General features: G+C 38.3%; 1 protein-coding gene across 1 annotated transcript in view; it reads right to left on the bottom strand.

Moving 5' to 3' along the window:
• Positions 1-13,993, bottom strand: part of LOC150081811 (uncharacterized) — a 108,558-nt gene that overhangs the window by 46,463 nt on the left and 48,102 nt on the right. Inside the window, exon 4 of the mRNA XM_090379717.1 lies at positions 280-536. Within this exon, the coding sequence (XP_090235843.1) occupies positions 280-536 (257 nt within the window). The remainder of the gene's footprint in view (positions 1-279; positions 537-13,993) is intronic.

Genomic DNA, 13,993 nt, shown 5'->3' with positions numbered 1-13,993 from the left:
TCTAAAATTTACTTGAGTTTCAAATCCAGAAAGTACCCGCTGCAGACCATGCAAATATTTTTGCATGGTCTGCAGCAGGTACTGTAAAATTTGTGACATGCTTAATTTTATATTATTTTTTATAGAACTCTAAATTCACACAAGCTGGGTTATTCATTACATGGGCCTAACCAATCTGAGAACCACTGCATTTCACTTCCTTGTTTATTAAATGTAAAATTCTTTTTCCTTTGCAAAATAATGAACCTGTAATTAAAAATATTTAAAAACTTTACTTACTAAATGGGTAAAGTAATATCCTTCTTCTGATTTTACTATGCAGTTATCATTGCTAAAATACAAAATATATTTAGTGTTTGAGCTCAAGCAAGGAGGATTTGCTTTTATGATTACATATACCAAAACAGGTAGGAATTCATCAGCACTTCCTTCAAAATTACGATTATTTTGTAGAATAGAAAATATTTTCTTGCTGCAGTTCATAATACACTGAAGCTTGTCTACATGTGATTTTTTGAAGTTCATTTCAATCATATCTGTAAATAAAAAGAAAGGGGGAGTGTTAATTTATCTTTCTATCAGAAAGTTGGTGCTACATAAATTAAAATATTAAAAGTTATAAACTCAAGAAGACAAGCAGAAACTGATTCAAACGAAACAGAATGTAGTGGTAATATTTATTTTATAAAAATTTATCTGTTTAGTGACTTATAATTAAGATATACTTGATACCTCTTCTATACACTTTTAATTGATATGAAACAATAATTCATCTTTTTATAATAAAAACCAAGTTGCTATTTAGAATAAACATCCAATAGCATAGGATGCCTTCAAAGAGGAATAGTCACAAATTTTCCATAATATTTTTGTTAACTCAACTGGTTCAGTGGCAGCAAAGAGTTGAAAAAGTTGTGTAGTGGCAGAATATCATACATGTTACTAAGGGTTCAACTTCACTACACCTCTGCAGCTGATTGAGTGGGATGTTTAGATAAGTGGGCAAGTGTCAAGATGGCATAGGCATGAGACTTCGGTATTCCTGTTTCCAACAGGAATTGAATCAAATGTAAATCTTATTCATATTATGCATCTGGCAGAATAAATCATGACAGACTAATAAAAACTATGTTTTTTTTTTTAAATAGAACTATTAAAAAAAATCCTAGCACAAATATATTAACTTATAAAAAAATGCATGTGAGATCAAAGGAAAAAAGTCAGAATAGGATGCGACATTGTCAGGATGCTTTATAGTGCAAGGCAACTAAAAGACCATAATACGCCAATCAAAAGTCAAAATAACATTCCTAATTAATGCACAGATCTTCCAAAATACAAGGTGTGTCTGAAAAGTTTTAGGACTACATTCATAAAAAATCAAAATCTCAAAAGAAAAAATTTATTACTATTTAATCTTTAAAGTACATCCTTCATAACTCAATACACCTCTTTGCATGGCCATACAGTTTCTCTGGATGGCTCTGTGGAACTGATCTCGTGGAATCCTGTTTAACTCGCTCGTCATGCTGGTTGGATCTCTGAAATGCTATTAAAACTATGTCCCTTCAGATGGGATTTTATTTTGGGGAACAGAAAATAATCAGGTGATGCCAAATCTGACAAATCAGGGGATGGCAAAGCACTGTAACACCCTTCTGTGTGAGAAAGTGTTTGACAATGGTTGCATTGTATGAAAGTACATTGTTGTTAAGCAAGAACCACTCTCCTGACTCAGCTACATTTAGCCTAACATTCTGTCCATTACTCCTCTGTAAAATTCAGAGTTGGCTGTTTGTACTGCCGATAAAAATTCTTTGTGCACAACTCCTTGTCAATCAAAAAAAAAAAAAAAAAAAAGTCACCAACATCATTTTGGTTTGAGACAAATTGGAACTAGAGTTTCTTTGGCCTTGGAAAATTTTCACCAACCCATGCAGCTGATTGTCTTTTTTGTTTTGGGTTTGTATGCAAAGCAATAGGATTCATCAACAGTTATTTTTTAAAAAAAGTCTGGATCACTGTCTGTGATCAATACCAGACTCTCTTGTCTAATATCTTTTGACTCCCATTCCCTTCCCCCACTCACCTAGTGGAGTTTATTCCACCTAATAATTTTGAAGATGGCTTCCTCTGTGCCTCAATATTTCTTATTATTCCCCTCCCCTCACTTGATTTTCATATTCCCCAATCTCTATCTGTTTATAAAAATATATATGTCCTGTCACGGAAAGCTCAGACAATTAGGTGTCAGGACCTGTCAGAGAATAATGGGGAGCTTGTTTTACCCCCTAGCGGTGTGTATAGGCAACATGGGGCCCTATTGGGGGTCCTGCTGCCAAAAGCCAGACAACAGAAACCAACATAATACTTCTCACATTCAACACTTTTGTCTGGTTTTTACAGAGTAATGTATACTTCACAAGAGTACTTATGGCACATTTGTGGGAAACCACAGCTGGTACCCCCCTTCCCAAACACTATGAAACCATGTCTGCCATCTCAATCAAATCTTGACAAGCAGCAACTCATTCTGCTGTCAATGCATGCAAGTACAAAGTGCCGTACACTTTCCTTTTTTCAAATGTTTGACAACAATCGAACACGCAGTAACTGGACTGGCTCCGTGCCAAGTTACTGTGCTTCGCATCCTTGCTGACGTGAAGCTGGTCTGCTATCATTTGGAGGGACAGGTGACTATCTTTCGTTAACAGGTGCCGAAATTTTTTGATGGTTGAGTCAGCACAAGACTGGGATGTGCGACCACTTCACACATCGTCCTGAACATCTTCCCACTCATCACAGAACTGCAACTGCCCATATAGCAAAAAATGTTCGATCGTGATGGTACTTCATGTCCATAAGCTGCACTTTTTCTGGCTTTAAAACAAATTTTATTGCCACTATTTGCTCAGTCCTTGAATCCATGATGACATGACTTTTACTGCACTAACTTAAACACAACTTTTCAGAAGAAAACCTTTGTGCACACTGATGAAACTTGGCACAGAGCCAGTTAATAGTTTCCAATAGTGACTAATGTATGATGCTAGTAGTTTGTTTAAAAAAAAAAAAGTCCTAAAATTTTTCAGACACCCCTTGCACCTAAAAATCCTCCAAAATCTGTGTAAAGATGCACAGATTTTGGAGGATTTTTAGTGCATTAGATTTTGTTATAGCATGGCGTCTTTCTTAGGAAAGAGAGAACTGCACTTATGCAGGGTGTGACTGATTGATTGATTTTGATTTTACTGGTGCAAAAACTTATGCGGGATTTATCATCAAATAGCTATTTCAGGGTAGAATGGATTGGGTTTTTTTCCTTAATGCGAATGTAGTTTGCCAAACTGTTGTAAATAGGGCAATCAAATGATATACCTAGCTCCAAGACAAGGTGCAAAATGTGTAAAAAAAAACAATGGGGCCAGCATTAAATAAATATATATATATAAAAAAAACAACTAAAGTGTGTGTAAAGAGAACAACAGCAATCTAATTCAAAAATAGTAGGTCTGAAACAGGTGAGTAGGAAACACTATATGGAGAAAAACTTCTATTCAGGCATGGGCCACACCAGACAAATTAAGCAAAAGCAAGCTACAGCAAAATGAAGAGCACACTAGATGAAATCAAATCTACAACTCTGACTATGACTAATAAAATGTTACGTGCAGTGTATCTTACTTTGTAGTTATGAATGGTCCTCCAAGAAGGAAGCGGAGAACAGATACGAGACTTGAAATGTCGATACTGAAAAGAATGATAAATATTAAAGAGATGGGCAAAATTTCAAATTAAAATATTATAAGATAGTGGCACAAAAGAGAATTTAAGAACAAAGTAAATGAGCGCATCACAAATACCTAATATAGTTCTGGAAGGGAAACAAAAATGCAGAAAACAAAAAAAGGTGAAGCTGGATCGAGATATAAAGGAATGGATAAGTTTGAGTACGCAAGAAATCATTCACCAAAGCAGAGAGAGAGAGAGAGAGAGAGAGAGAGAGAGAGAGAGAGAGAGAGAGAACAATAGTGTTTATTAGCATCCAACCACTGAAACGGAAACAGCACAAGGTGACGTTCAGGGCTACACTCTCAACATGCAAGTAATTTTCAACCAGTTGTTGTTGTTGTATTTGAGGTTTTTGGCACAAGGGCCTCTTGGGCCATATTGTGCCTGTTCATGGTTTGGGTATCACTGATTTCACGTTATGATTAGAGACTATTATATAAATTGACGCGTTTTAAATACTTAAACAGATCCTCGAAATTTGCTTCGTTGCCAAGAATATGTGATAACGTTAAGGGTTCCTGCAAATTGGAGAGGGAGCTGAAGCTGGAATTTCGGACAGATGAAAGGTGTGGACATTCAATGAGAATATGTTTTATTGTTAGTTGCGACTGGCGGAAAAAACACTTAGGAGGAGTCTCTCCCAAAAGCAAATGCAGATGAGTTGGGTGTGAATGACCGATGCGAAGCCTTGCCAGAATTACTTCTTGTCGCCTGTTTCTTCTAAAACTAGATGTCCACAGTTGGGGCTCTTTTTTTATCTGGAACAGTTTATTATTGGTTTGAGATTGCCAGAGATCAGACCATTGTTTCCACATGTTTTTTTAATAATGGATTTATAGTCTGTGTATGGAGCTTTCAGTTGACTGTAAGATCCAGAGTCGGGATGTTTAGCAGCCTCATCTGCACAATCATTACCTTGGATGCCGACATGACCAGGAATCCAGCAGAAGGTAACCTTGTAGTTGGCTGTTTGATGGTAAGATAATTTAGACCGGATCTCTTTAAGAACGGGATGAGAGGGAGGAAAGGTAGATTGAAAGGCATTGGTTGCACTTAAAGAGTCTGTATATATCAAAGATTGTTTGATATGATATTTGTTTATGTTATTTAGAGCCAGTTTTATTGCAAATAATTCTGCAGTACAGATACTGCATTCAGTGGGAAGAGAGGCAGCTGTTAAGAAAGTGGCGGAAACTGCTGCTGCACCAACAGCCGTATCTGTTTTGGAGCCGTCAGTATAGATATGAACTTTCTCTGAGTTTTCCAAAGAATGCAGTTTATGTAGCTGTTGAATGTTGGTATTTGCCAGGGAGGATTTTCCCCATCTTGAAAAGAAATTGTCACAGAGAGGTATGAATTCAGTCCAGGGAGGTTCAGGAGTGGCAAGGTCTTGGAATATATTCTTAAAGTTAATTTTCCAACTGATCATGAGTTCTTGCAGTCGAATCCCTGCGGGGCGGTTTTCATTAGGTTTATTGTGATATAGCACGGTGTGTTGAGGATCAAACAGATACTGCCAGCTGGGGTGGGCTGGATTACTTCCAATCTTTGCTGCATAATTTAACAATAACATTTTTATCCTGAGATGCAGAGGGGATTCGTTTGCCTCAATATACAGGCTGTGAACCGGAGATGTTCTGAAGGCTCCAACAGCTATTCTAAGGGCACTATGCTGGATGGTGTTCACACGTAATAGAGAACTTTTCCTAGCGGAGTCGTAGATAGGTGCTCCATAATCTAAGCGCGATCTTATTAAAGCTCTATAGAGGTGTAGGAGAGAGCTTCTGTCAGCACCCCAGGACATAGCAGAGACAGCTCTTAGGATATCAAGTTTTTTAAGACAAGTATTCCGGAGGTATGCCATATGGGAAGCGAAGTTAAGTTTGTTATCTAAATGTAAACCCAACAGACGGAAATTGGTAGTGACAGGAATGAGGCTGTTATTTAAAAATATTTCTGGATCCGGATGTAGTTTCCGTTTTTTACAGAAATGAATAGCAGCAGACTTCTTTTCTGCTAGGGAATAACCATTCCGCAATGCCCATGATTCTATTCTAGCTATAGCAATTTGAAGTTGCCTTTCAATGGTGTTCATAGTCTGGGATTGAGTAGAGATAATGAGGTCATCGGCGAATATGTACGATTGTACTATATTTGGTACATCCCTTGTCATGTTGGTGATTCTTATTGCAAATAACGTTGGACTCAGAATGGAACCCTGTGGTACACCTTCCTCTTGTTCAAATGTTTTAGATAAATTATTCATGTATCTGACCTGAAAAGTTCTATGGCATAGGAAGCTTTGTATAAATTGGGGTAGATGACCTCTCAAGCCGAAAGAATGAAGATCTTGTAGAACACCATATCGCCAGGTGGTATCGAAGGCTTTCTGAATATCTAGATTAATCATGACCAGATGCTGTCCCCTTATGAAGGCATTCCGTATATTTGACTCTGCTTTTATCATTACGTCTAAGGTGGAACGGTTTTTTCGGAACCCGTACTGATTACTATTTAGCAAGTTGTTTGTTTCCAGGAACCAGATTAAACGCCGGTGAACCATTTTTTCCAGGACTTTGCCTAAACAATTGGTCAGTGAAATTGGCCTATAATTATGTGGAAAGGTACGATCCTTTCCGGGCTTTGGGAAGGCTAGAACTATTGAGTGACACCAGGAGATAGGGTAAGCATTTTCTAAGAATATTCGGTTGTAATAGTTTAACAATGATCTTTTTGCTCTGTCATTTAGTTGTTTTAGCATTATATAGTAGATCCCATCTGGGCCAGCAGCGCTATTTGATGTTTTATTGAGCGCTCCAAAAAGCTCTGTTAATGTGAATGGCTGGTTATATGGATGTGAAACTCTGGTAGAGAAATTAATCTTATGCTGCTCTGCAGTTTTTTTAATTTGCTGAAAGGCTGGTTTGTAGGAGGCTATTGCTGATATACTGGCGAATGATTCCGCTAAGGCATTTGCTATTTCTCCCGGGGATGACAACTCTTTCCCTTCCCAGTTTAGTATTGTAGCTGGGGACTGAATGTATTTGCCATTAAGCATTTGTATTTTCCTCCAGATAATTCTGCTGTCTGTATCCTTGTTTATGCTCGAGGAAAAGCTGATCCAGGCATCTTTCTTTGCTTTTCGTCTTATTTGGCGGAACTTGGCTTTCAGTCTTTTGAAGTTAATTAGATTGGTAGTTGTGGGAAATTTACGAAATAAATTCCAAGCTCTATTTTTGTACTGTTTGGCGTGTGTACAATCTTGATTCCACCAGTAATTACTATGTTTCCATTTCCCTGAGAAAGATTTTGGTATTGCAGAGGTAGCAGCTCGTAATATTTGATTAGTTACATGTTCTGTGACATTGTCTACGGGTTGAGATTGGATTATTTTGTTGTCTAACTGCACATGAGAGGCATATTCATACCAGTGTGCCCTACGAAATTTCCAAGAGGAGCGACGTAGTGAAGGAGAGTTTACCCGTGTTTGCAGCTTGCAGAGAATCGGAAGGTGGTCACTGTTTAGCGGATTTTCAAGAACCGACCACTCCATAATACTATATATGGAAGGAGAACAGATTGATAGGTCTATTGCACTCATGGATCCTGTCGAAAAATGAATATAGGTAGGTTCACCAGTGTTCAGAAGGGTAAGTTGATAAGAGTCCAGAAGGGATTCTATTAACTTGCCTCTCTTGTCAATTGTTAGAGATCCCCACATCGGATGATGAGCATTAAAATCTCCAAGTAAGCAGAAAGGAGACGGTAGCTGTTCTATTAGATTTTCTAGGTCATCTGAAGAAAATGAGAAATTAGGAGGAATATATATAGATGCTATTGTAAGAGTGATGCCAATTTCAATGCGCACTGCCACTACTTCAAAAGGAGACTGAAGAACAATATGTTTCGATGGTACGTTGTTTCTTATAAGAACCGCCACTCCTTCACGGGCTGGAGAGTCGATACTTCTATCTCTTCTAAAGATAGAGTAATCTTTTATAGTAGGACATACTTGTGAATTTAAATAAGTTTCCTGAAGGGATATGGCTGCTGGATCATAACGGTGGATGAGATCACATATATCATCTTTTATACTGCGAAACCCTCTACAATTCCATTGAAGAATTCTTTCCATTAAGCGGTTTTGTTGGTTGTTTTTGTTTCTGATTGCTTTTTAGTTGTGACTTGTTTACATCGATCCGATTTTCCTTTGTCTTTCTTTGGAAAGTAGGGGCATGTTACGTCCATCTCATCAGTCGCATGAAGTTCTAATATGGCCTCTTCGGAGTCATTGTGCTGGTCAATATCCATTCTGGTTGAATTTGGTGGTTTCAGTACCATGGTTTCTGTCACTTTTTGTTTTTCTGTTGGGTTTACATTAGCTGGAATGGTAATTGGGGTATTACAGGCTTGTTCAGTTTTTTGTTGCGAAGGACACTGTTTGGGAGCAGAGAGAATGGAGCGTGCCCAATTAGTGATGGACATATTTGGGGGAACGGCAACATCTGTTTGTGTACCTACTGACTGAAATTGTTTAGCAGCCATTGCATAAGTACGTGTTCGATCTGTTTTTAGTACTTGCCTTCTGGCCTCTGAATATGTCACTTTATTCTCAACTTTATATTTCTGGATTGTTTTTCCTTGCTTCCAAAGTTCGCAACTTTTGGAAAAAGATGGGTGATCACCCTTACAGTTTGGGCAAACAGAAGTCGTAGCAGTGCATTCAGTTTGATTGTGCTCCTTCGATCCACAAATTGGACATACTGACTCACCTCGACATGCAGTTTGGGAGTGTCCGTATTTTTGGCACTTGTAGCACCTGATTGGGTTTGGGATGTAAGGCCGGACACGGCAATGGAGATAGCCTGCTTTAACAGATGATGGTAGGATGGGAGAGCTGAAAGTGAGAATTATGCTCCTAGTGGGAACAAGAACACCATCTTTCCGAGTCATAATTCTCCTTGCTTGTATGACTTTTTGTTTACCTAGCTCTTGAACTATCTCCTCCTCTGATACAGTTAGCAAGTCCCATTCTGCGATTACTCCCTTCGAGGAGTTTAAGGTGGCATGGGGAGTAACTTTTATTGGTTGTCCGCCAAAAGTAGTCATCTTTAGTAATTTTTCGGAATGCTGTGGTTTCATAGTCTCTACAAGAAGGTCTCCAGACTGGAGCCGCTTTACTGTTTTTGGTGAGCCTGCAGCAGACTCGATGCATTTTTGGATAAGGAATGGGGACAGTTTACTCAGAGGCAGCTCTGATAGAGAGTGTAGTATGAGGAAAGCTGGTATTTCCTCTTGTGGGGTTGTTTTCAACCTCTTTGGTTGAGAATAGTCATTTTCGGTGTCTTTTTCTAGTCTTGAGCTCAATGGCTCTAAAGGTGGAAAAGAACTGTTTTCCATCTTTGCTCCTTTCAGCCCCGGGAGAGTGGATTTCTTCTCCCAGGTTACCGGCCCCGCCATGGGGAGGCAGGAGCAGTGCCGCTAGAGTGACCAAGCGGTATAAGGGTTAATGCGTTAGTTTAAAGAGAAAAAAAGAAAGGTGAATTTCCTTCCTGTAACTTAGTTACAATTCGTAATACTAAGTTAACAAATAATTAATGGGAACGTAAGAAAACTTTTACAAATGAATATAACTGTAGCTTTGACAAAAACGCTCTAGAAATCACTCAGGGAATCGCTTGATCACTATAACGCTTGGCACCTGGGGCCTTCAACCAGTGAGTAGATTTTTAGTGCTAACTAAATCATGGTTGGAATAACATTTGAAACTATTTTAGAGGTGAATATACTGGTTTATTTAAAAAATTTCTAATGATCCACCTTGGTAGAAATTAAATATATACAATATACAATTCTTCCTTGCAAACAAATACAATTCTTATACACAAAAGATTCTCTCTGAGCAGTGTAGACAGGAGGCAAGGAAGACCCACGGTATCCTATTGATGATTTATCAAAAGTTTGTTTGAAAAGATAGAGAGGTCATAATCCCATTGTATAAGGCAACTACTGAGCAGACTCTTTGTGCACATGCCAGTACTTGTTGAGCTAACGTTGTGCAAAGAGAGTTGTTTTAGCCACATGTCAGTCAGTTAGTTAGTTAGTTATTTTTGGTTTTTAGGAGCATTAGCAACTAAGGCCATATTGCTCCGGGATATGCGGTGGTCATTCTCTGACCTTTCCACATCCTCCGTATTTGGTGGTGACGAGCTCGAACCCCGGTCTAATCAAGAAGCATGTGCTATGCACTGCTGCTCCTTCCCACCTGGCTACGGAGGCGCTTTAGCCACATGTCATTGACAATCATTTTTAAGCAAGTATCATGTCGGACATACATATTGAACAGTGATATGTGATTTCTTATTGTGTCAGAAGGACTTAAATGCACTGGAAACAGTTAAAGAGATGAATGAAGCATATAGTATTGAGTGTCTTGGTAGAATGGCCATATTTAAATAGCAAAAGTGATTCAGTGAAGGCCGTGAGTCTGCTGCAGATGACTCAAGACCTTGTCAGCCTACCTCCTCAAATCACAAAGCCCAAGAAATCTTGGATGAAGAAAAAAAGCAAGTTAAACTTTGTGAATTAGCTGTTAGAATGTCCATTTCATACAGTAGTGCTCACAATATTGTGAAAGATCACCCAAAAATGTTGTGAATCTGTGCCTGCTAGATTCCACACAATTTGATTCCAGAGCAAAAACAGCAATGAGTAGACTTGTGCAAAGACATGCTTGATCGTTTTGAAACACAGGTTCAAAACTTCCTAAATCGTGACTTGTGATGAAATTTGGATTTTTCACTATGATCCAGAGACAAAACAACAGTCGAGTGAGTGGAAGCATTCTGATTCACCAAGACCTAAGAAATTTTGAGCAAAAAAATGGTTCTTGTGTTTTTTAATATAAAATGCATAATCTTGGGTGAAGAAAAAAGCAAATTACACTTCGTGAATTAGCTGTTGGAATGTCCATTTCATACAGTAGTGCTCACAATATTGTGAAATATCACCAAAAATGTGAAACTGTGCCTGCTGGATTCCACACAATTTGATTCCAGAGCAAAAACAGCAATGAGTAGACTTGTGCAAAGAAATGCTTGATCATTTTGAAATACAGGGTCAAAACTTCTTAAGTTGAATAGTGACTTGTGCTGAAACTTGGATTTTTCACTATGATCCAGAGACAAAACAATAGTCAAGTGAGTGGAAGCAATCTGATTCATTAAGACCTAAGAAATTTTGAGCAAACAAATGGTTCTTGTCTTTTTTAATATAAAATGCATTTTTGTTACACATTTTGTGGCTTTTGGAATGACTATGAATAAAGAAGCATACGCTGCAGTTCTCAGAGTCAAACTTCACCAGTGCCATTCACATTCGTGAGAAACGTCAAGAACTTTCCAGTGTGAAGTGGTTTCTCCATCAAGACAATGCCACGCCCCCACATGGCTAATATCGTGCAGCCAGTGATCAATGCCATAGGTTCCAAAGTTCTGCCATATCTCCCTTATTCACCAGACATAGCCCCATGTGATTTCTTCCTTGTTTCTATGTCTGAAGAAAGCTCTGAAAGTCAAGCATTTCGTATCCAACAACAATGCTCGCAGAGCCACAATGGAAAAAATGGCTTGCAAAGAAGCGTAGTGTAGTTGTTGTTTAGGAACATTAGCAACTAAAGCCATATTGCTCTGGGGATATGCGGTGGTCATTCTCTGACCTTTCTGCATCCTCCGTATTTGGTGGTCACAGGCTTGAACCCCGGTCTAATCAAGAAGTGTGTGCTATGCACTGCTGCTCCTGCCCACCTGGTTATGGAGGCGCCTGCAAAGAAGCATATAATGCGTAGGTATGACGGTGGTGAAAGTTGGTAAAGTTCAAGTGAGAGCATTTCGAGAAGGAGAAATCCACAGAAGGTTCAGATGATGACAATTAAGATAAGACCTTGCACAACTCCGTTAATTAAATTATCACCCCCTCGTAGATAGTGAAATACGCTTTGTGCACTTTATGGGCATTTTGGACAATTAGAAATGAAACTATCTTTCAGAAGCATTACATTTATAATCTATTTGCAGTACAGATTTTAAGAGTTGTTTATATTTATACATCCTTTTCTATATACCGGATTTATAAATAGCATATTTTCTCAAATTATCTGTACATAATAAATTGGTAAGCAGGAGTATATAATGACAGCAAAGTAAATATCACAGTTGTAAAAACACTGCAAACTGTCTTCATTAGGTGAGTATATCAGTTTATTTAAAGAATCTGTATGATTTTCATTAGTTACACATATTACGACATACAATTCTTATACACGGAAGGGAGGATCATTAGACAAAAGATGCTAGATGATCACTAAAAACTGACTATGATTACTGAATGATTGATATCTGTGGTCCTCAATAGGTTCCAAGTACTGGTTGCTCAGATGGAAGAAACAGGATAATAGGTAACTCATTCCCCATTTCGTTAGTCATATTCTATTCTAATCTAAACATAGTTAGACAATATAATAACCTTATATATCATGTATATAAGTGTTATTGTACCTGGATTATTCTCTATGAATAACCCATGCTCAGCCAGAGGTAAACAATTTCGGTGTGACACAAGAACTGGGAAAGCAAAAACGAGAGTAAATCTGATTATCAGCAGTGATTATTCGTGCAGTAAGAATTTTCAGATAAAGGAATCACTGGGTGGCAGTGATCACAGTGTACTGTTTGTTTGTTTGTTATTTGGTTTTTAGGAGCATTAGCAACTAAGGCCATATTGCTCCGGGATATGCAGTGTCATTCCCTGACCTTTCCGCATCCTCCGTATTTAGTGGTGATGGGCTTGAACCCCGGTCTAATCAAGAAGCATGTGCTACGCCTTCCCACCTGGCTATGGAGGCGACCACAGTGTACTGATGGGGGATTAACTTAAAGAGGTCAACACTGTAAAGGGAAGGATTTTTGCTTTTGTAAAGGTGACTACAGTGGTCTCAAACAGTTTTTAAATTCTATACAGTGGGATTAACTGATGATGTTAAAAACATTGAATTCTAAATGGGAAGCCTTCAAGGAATTAATCTTGGAAGCTATCAACTAAGAAATACTGTTTAATATGTAGACCTAAATGGATGTCGGATGAAGTAATAAGGCTCATGGCAGGGAATAAAAATGCATGGGTGCATATAAATTATCGGATGACAATGAAGACTATGGCAGATATAAGCCAGTCTGTAATCAAGTCACAAAGAAGGTTAGGCAAGTGAAGGCTGATTAGAAGAAATCCTTGGCAAAGGATACAAAGAAAAACAACAGACTTCTTAACTTATGTAAACCCTAGAAGGAAGGGGATGAATCAGATTGGTCCACAATATCAATGGTTTGATTGTTGATGATTCTGTTCACATAGCTGACAAACTGAATGAGTATTTTGCATCTACATTCACACATGAGGAATTCTATAAGGAAGAGGAAAAGACAGACGCTTATTAAACTCTAACAGGGAACAAAATGATTTTGTAATAACTGAGAGCAAAATGGAGGAGAAATTGTTGAAGTTAAACATAAGAAAGGCACCTGGTGGATGGGATCTATCCAATTATATTAAAAAAGGTGGCAAAGGAAGCTAGTTAGTTAGTTAGTTATTTGGTTTTTAGGAGCATTAGCAACTAAGGCCATATTGCTCCGGGAATATGTGGTGGTCATTCCCTGACCTTTCTGCACCCTCCGTATTTGGTGGTCATGGGCTCGAACCCTGGTCTAATCAAGAAGCGTGTGGCAAAGAAAGCAAGCAAATCCTTAGCATAATTATGAGAGCATCCTTGGACTCAGCAGAGGTCACTACGGACTGGAGGTGTGCAAATGCACCCCCAATTGACAAAGGGGGATCAAAGGGTGACATGAATAATTATAGACTGTTAGTTTAACTTCTGTTCTGGGGAAAATTATGGAGTCATTTGTTAAAGAAGCATTGCAGGATCATCTAGACAAGACTGCAGTAATAATTCAGACACAGTATGGGTTTGTTAGGGAGAAGTCTTGTCTGACTAATTTTATTGGATACTACGATATACTCACAAAGGAACCGAATGCAAAAAAATAATTTTGATATCATATACTTGGATTTCAGGAAAGTTTTTGATAGTGTTACACATGGAAGACTACTGTACAAATTGGAGCAGTATGGCATTAAGGTCAAGTTG

The sequence above is a fragment of the Mastigoproctus giganteus genome, chromosome 8, assembly GCF_048544385.1.
Source record: "Mastigoproctus giganteus isolate SK-2022 chromosome 8, ASM4854438v1, whole genome shotgun sequence".
Classification (NCBI taxonomy): Eukaryota; Metazoa; Arthropoda; class Arachnida; order Uropygi; family Thelyphonidae; genus Mastigoproctus; species Mastigoproctus giganteus.
Note: the sequence above shows the minus strand (reverse complement) of the source record. Positions and strands in the feature narration are given on the sequence as shown.